The sequence below is a fragment of the Triticum aestivum genome, chromosome 1D, assembly GCF_018294505.1.
Source record: "Triticum aestivum cultivar Chinese Spring chromosome 1D, IWGSC CS RefSeq v2.1, whole genome shotgun sequence".
Classification (NCBI taxonomy): Eukaryota; Viridiplantae; Streptophyta; class Magnoliopsida; order Poales; family Poaceae; genus Triticum; species Triticum aestivum.
This window is the reverse complement of record NC_057796.1, coordinates 487,782,755-487,788,754: the sequence shown is the minus strand read 5'-3', so window position 1 is coordinate 487,788,754 and position 6,000 is coordinate 487,782,755. Positions and strand designations below refer to the sequence as shown.

The following is a 6,000-nucleotide window of genomic DNA, read 5'->3' as shown; positions in this document are numbered from 1 at the left end:
GAACATGTTCCTTTAGAAAGAAAGTTTTACTGAAACTCAATGGTCAGAAATCTGAATTGCAAAGCATAAACTGTATCGGTGATTTGGTGTCTAAAATGGCAAGTAAAAGGAGCATATGCAGTATTTTAATAAACATCTACTTCTGGTGACCTGACTCAAAATTTGCACGCCAAGAAAGCGAACCTTAAACTTTGTATGACATGCTTGGTAGCTTGCAACTTCAGCACATAAAATCATGTGTTACGAAAAGCACATACGATTGTGATCATCATTTACGGTCTTGGTATCATTTCCTCATCGTTAGTATGAAATTGTGGTTACTGGTAAGGGGCAGAATATTGATGAGTTGGAGGGAAGAGCAACGATAGTTGTAAATCAAATGGCTTAGGTGTATTGTTATATACATTTAACAACTTTAAAAATATCTTATCATGGGTTTACATCAGTCGTACCTGACTTTGTGTTTATTGTCGCAACAGATTTCATGAATTTTGGAGTATATAGCATAGCCCTAAACCTGGTTTTGCAATTGCTAGACCTTCTCCTTCTAAATATTGAGCTGTGCCTCTTTTGTCATACTATGGCATTCCTTTTTACTTTAAGAACTGCTTAAAGCTATCTTTAGATGGTGTTAACTTTGTTTTCTTCCTCAGGATATCAGGAGAGGCCTGAATTCTGTTAGCCGAATCATCAGGGACCATGGTATTGGAGGAGTTTTTGGTCCAGTGTTAGAACTGGTTGACTGCGAAGAGAAGTTTTTTACAGCTGTTGAGGTCACTGCTGGGAATAGGTCTTGTTCTGTTTCTTTTTTGTCTTGATTCTTCACTTTCATTTCATCTTCTCTGTTATTGAATAACCCATATTTTCTGATGTGAATAGCTTGTTCCATGTGGTGGTTGAAAATGACGATATATCGACAAGGATAATTCAGGTATTGACTCGAGAAAAAGGTGGACGGGTGACTTTCATACCACTGAATAGAGTGCACGCTCCGAACGTCAATGTTCCACAGAGCTCTGATTTTGTTCCATTGTTAAAGAAGTTAAAGTTTCGTGCTGAGCATCGTCGCGCTTTTGAACAGGTGTCATTCAAACTTTCCTGTTATTTTTTCCTTCCAATGGATGTCTACATCTTTTATTGGGCTGCCTTGGTTAATTTAGTTCAGGCTCAGTTCTGATCTATCTTCTTACCCTTCATCTGCATTACCAAATACCAATGCTGCCTTCAAGTTATCATCTCTTCTGTTGCATGTATCCATCTTAGCTTTGTTTGCTTGGAGCGTTGACACCCAGCAAAATCACTTGAGTTACGAGTGACATCGCAGATTATTTTATAGTATATCCTTGTTTGGATACAGAAGATTTCATTCTAATTTATCTTCAGCTTCCAATTGGATGCCATGTTGGAGACATATTAAAAATATAAAAATAAGGTGTTCACTACTCACTCCCACGTTCCCCTTTATGCATGCTTTTACCTTTAGCGCACTTCTGTAGAGGGTTCATGCCATATGTACGTACTTACTGGGAAACCTTGCTCCTCCAGATTATGTAGCTTCCCTTCCTCAAGCACCTAAGCTAGTTTTTGCTGATAACTTTTCTTTCAAAAGTGTACTTCTTGGCTTTCATATGGTTCTTTTTCCTGCTTAACTTAGAATTTTCTGTTAGGTTTTTGGTAGGACAGTTATATGCCGAGACCTGGAAACTGCGACCAGAGTTGCACGCAGCAATAGTCTAGATTGCATCACACTTGATGGTAATCCTGAATTTTGCTCTTGAGCTGTCATTGTCATTATTACTTTTAACATATAAGTTGACATTGTGGTTATCCTCAGGTGATCAAGTAGCGAAAAAGGGTGGCATGACAGGAGGTTTCTATGATTCTAGACGCTCAAGACTGAAGTTTGTAAAAGTAATCAGGGACAACAAAGCAGAAATTGAAAAAAAGACGGCACATCTAGAGAACGTGGGAAAAAAGTTAAAAGATATCCTGCTTTAGTTCAATGATATTCCTGTTTCTCTTGCACGAGGCTAGTGCAAGGCCTCATGTTTTGTCCTTTTAGTGCCTGCTGCAGCTAAATATACACCTGCAACTGCTTCTTGCCACAGGTCCAATGGGCAAGTAGTTTAAGGTTATGTTCTACATTTGAATTTGAGATTCCTTGCTTGCTGTGTTGCACATTGTCGTCACTCAGAAGAAGTATGCACACCACGTAGGTTTAATTCTTGCAGAATGTATGTGGTAATGATCTGGGATCCACCACACTTTATCAAATCATATGTATATGTCAGTTGTCAGTTCAAAAAAGTTTAGCTTCTTGGAACTCATGACATCTCGCTGCTTGCTTCTATTTGTTTGTTTTCAATCCCTAAATAATTGAATATGTGATGAAAAATTTACAACTTCTCCTAGATGTTTACTGCTTATCTGCAAGAGAGATATTGTACATGAAAGAATTTTCTTAACTTCCCATACATATAGATAAGAAAATTACGGATTTGATTACCAAACATCAGCAAATGGACGCTGAACGTGATCATGCCAAGTCGGAGTTGGAACAGTTTAAAGCTGATATTGCCAGTGCAACGAAGCAGAAGGGATCACTGGAGAAAGCCCTTGCAAAGAAGGTACCTAGTAATACCCTTTTTCATTGCTCATGTGGATTCCTCTTTTTATTATGCAGATCCTTTGCTGTTTATATACTCTTGCTGTAATGTGTATGGAATGCGGTCTTATATTATCTACCTTGCAGGAAAAATCACTCGCGAACATCCGCAACCAAATTGAGCAAATCCAATCTGGCATTGCAATGAAAAATGATGAGATGGGCACAGAACTGATTGACCAGCTAACTTTAGAAGAAAGAGATCTCCTTTCGCGACTGAATCCTGAAATTACTAGATTGAAGGAGAAGTTCCTCTCGTGTAAAAACAGTCGCATTGAGGTTGTTTAAGCAAAATTTTGTGACCATACTTTTGTTTCTGAGATGTCATTATTAACTAATACAAACTATTATGTAGATTGAAACAAGAAAGGAAGAACTGGAGAACAATTTGTCAACTAATCTTATGAGGCGTCAGAAAGAGTTGGAAGCAATAATTTCATCTGCAGATTCTAAAACTTTGCCTGTTGAAGTCGAAGCAAAGGAGCAAGAATTGAAAGAGTCTAAGAGGACTCTTGATGAGGCGACGACAGTACTGAAAGGTATATATCGATTGACTTCTCTTTTCCTTTTGTGTTGCACTAGGTGGAGTTGCCCCTTAACTCTTAAATGGTCCTTTGGGCAGCTAATGTTGATGCTATTAATGCCCATACAAGACAGATGGAGCAACTGAAAAAACAAAGGGATGATCTGAAGGTATTATATAGCTTTAATGTTTTCTTGGGCTTTAACTTATATAGCTACTGTTGACTTGTTATGTATCATGTACATATACACAGGCTCTTGAAGCTAATTTGGAGCAGACGGTGCAAGATGGTGCGAAAGACTTGGAACAGTTGATGAGCAGTAGGAGCACGTATCTTGTCAAGCAAGATGAGTGTATGAAGAAAATCCGAGATCTGGGCTCATTGCCTGCCGATGCTTTCGAAACGTATGTTTCCATTTTTCTTATGCTGCTAAACTGCCCAACTCATTTGCACAATGCCTGTTTACTTATGTTTGTTATCCTGTAGTAATTTTCAGCAGATAAATAAGGTGGTGTTATGAACTGTGTTAACTTGTTTTTTTCACCAATGACATAGGTACAAGAGAAAAAACAAGAAGCAGCTACAGAAGCTGCTCTATGACTGCAATGAGCAGTTGAAGCAATTTAGTCATGTCAACCAAAAGGCTCTTGACCAATATGTGAACTTCACTGAACAGCGTGAACAACTGCAGAGAAGACGGGCTGAACTTGATGCTGGTGACGAGGCAAGCTTTTTGATCAGTACAACCTGTTTCCCTTTTGATTGTCCTAAGACTAGAATCTCATAAAATCTACTGATTGGTATTGCAGAAAATTAGAGAGTTGATATCAGTTTTAGACCAAAGGAAGGATGAATCAATTGAACGCACATTTAAAGGAGTTGCAAGGCACTTCCGCGAAGTGTTCTCTGAATTAGTGCAAGGTGGCCACGGATACTTGGTTATGATGAAGAAAAAGGTTTCTATTTCCTTTTGCTTTACCCACCAACTTTGGTTCTGTTTCTTTCACTTCTAGTTCCTTGCTCACTCCATTTCTGTAGGATGGTGATGCTGGCGATGATGACATGGATGAGGACGCGCCTCGTGAAGCAGATCCTGAAGGGAGGATAGAGAAGTATATTGGTGTGAAAGTCAAGGCATGTGTTCTTTGCAGAGATCTTTTATGTATTCTTGCATATTTTATTCTAAATCCATCATAAAAATCCAAATGATGCTCTGATACTATTCCCAAGCTGTCCTGTAAAAAAAAACTGTTCCCAAGTTATTAAACTCTTCCTGAATTACCATGGTGATGACTTCAAGGTTGTCTGTCTGGAGACTCATGCTTAGTCATGTTTCAGGTTTCCTTCACTGGCAAGGGAGAAACTCAGTCCATGAAGCAGTTGTCTGGAGGGCAGAAGACAGTGGTGGCATTAACACTGATCTTCGCTATCCAACGATGTGACCCAGCTCCGTTCTACCTGTTTGATGAGATTGATGCTGCTCTGGATCCTCAGTACAGAACGGCTGTCGGGAGTATCCTTTTAATTATTTCTTTCTTTTGCATTTTCATCCTCGCCATGGAGGAGCTTTCATATGCTTGTTTTCCAATGAATTCAATTCTCCATAATATCATGTCATACATCTAATGTTCTATTGTCTGTCTAGCTGGGTGCATGCCCAACAATGCCTTCTGTGTTCATTAAGCTAAATCACATGGTATACAGCTGCTGCTGAGAATATCCATCCGAATCTTTGTTGCTGCTTTCCTTAAGTCCTGTTGTAGGCGTGGTCCGGCGTCTGGCCGACCTGGCGGACACCCAGTTCATAGCCACCACATTCAGGCCGGAGATCCTGAAGGTCGCGGACAAGATCTACGGCGTGACACACAAGAACAGGGTGAGCTTCATCAACGTGGTGTCCAAGGAGCAGGCCATGGACTTCATTGAGCACGACCAGACGGCCAACGCCAGCTGAGGCCGACCGAGGCACAAGGAGCAGCTGTGTGTGTTGTTCCTCTTTGCATTTTGAGTTATCTTGGCAGCTCATCATCATACGCAGTGGCTCGCTGACATCGCCATCTTTGTTTGTTCCCTGCAGCAAGATGTTTACACAGGAAAGGAAAGATATGTGGGCGTGTGTTGCCGTTCGTCTACTCCTGGACATTGTAGGCCACTGTTAATGTAGCTGTGTATATTTAGTTAGCCTTTGGACTGGTAACTTGAAGAATGCGTAGGAGCCTTTTGGATTACTAACTCTTGTTTAAGTATGCTTAGGGAGCGTTTGCGTGATTGGATTCGATTTGTCTATTTGTACTGCACTGCTGCAAAATTTGGTCGACCATCTCTGTTGTTTCATTGGCTACGACTGCGAGGGGTTAGTGGCATCTGGAACCTGTTGATAACCTGATAGATAAGAGTTATCTCTGTGGTTCGGAGTTATATTTGTCTCTAGTTGGAACTGAAGTTAGATGCAACAGATCTAGGTCATACAGTATCTTTTAAGCCGTAGGCCCTGTTTGATCGGCAGGATTCTCTTCTGAAAACTAAATGCTCGAATATGTTATAAATGATTCTCTTCTGAAAACTGAACCCTAGAATATGTTATAAATAGTTTTCTCAGTACGTACCGAAAGAATAGAGGCCATGACCATAATAATTTCTGTGTTGCTAAGTTTTTTGAGGGGAAGACATCATGGTGACTTTATTCGGTTGACATAAAAGTTAAATTGTTTGCTAATTGTTTTTTTGGGATGTTGGTAGTTTGACTACCAAATTCATTGATCAGTGGGGAGAGTTTGCTAATTGTGCGAAGATAAAAGATGTGTGTTCCTG

The 6,000-nt window shown here is 40.0% G+C and overlaps 1 protein-coding gene across 3 annotated transcripts in view; it reads left to right on the top strand.

Annotated features, from left to right (window-relative positions):
* The window catches only part of LOC123183325 (structural maintenance of chromosomes protein 3), a 12,055-nt gene extending 6,503 nt beyond the window's left edge, over positions 1 to 5,552 (top strand). For 2 of the 3 annotated variants that reach the window (XM_044596109.1, XM_044596112.1), the window contains 15 exons: positions 654 to 790; positions 880 to 1,081; positions 1,668 to 1,755; positions 1,835 to 1,984; positions 2,476 to 2,627; positions 2,753 to 2,944; positions 3,021 to 3,204; positions 3,288 to 3,358; positions 3,442 to 3,593; positions 3,745 to 3,913; positions 3,999 to 4,145; positions 4,228 to 4,323; positions 4,528 to 4,702; positions 4,953 to 5,169; positions 5,267 to 5,552. In XM_044596109.1, the coding sequence (XP_044452044.1) occupies positions 654 to 790; positions 880 to 1,081; positions 1,668 to 1,755; positions 1,835 to 1,984; positions 2,476 to 2,627; positions 2,753 to 2,944; positions 3,021 to 3,204; positions 3,288 to 3,358; positions 3,442 to 3,593; positions 3,745 to 3,913; positions 3,999 to 4,145; positions 4,228 to 4,323; positions 4,528 to 4,702; positions 4,953 to 5,143 (2,106 nt within the window). In that variant the 3' untranslated portion in view covers positions 5,144 to 5,169; positions 5,267 to 5,552. The remainder of the gene's footprint in view (positions 1 to 653; positions 791 to 879; positions 1,082 to 1,667; positions 1,756 to 1,834; positions 1,985 to 2,475; positions 2,628 to 2,752; positions 2,945 to 3,020; positions 3,205 to 3,287; positions 3,359 to 3,441; positions 3,594 to 3,744; positions 3,914 to 3,998; positions 4,146 to 4,227; positions 4,324 to 4,527; positions 4,703 to 4,952; positions 5,170 to 5,266) is intronic. The other variant, XM_044596111.1, reaches the window with a different exon arrangement.
* Positions 5,553 to 6,000: the final 448 nt, after the last annotated feature.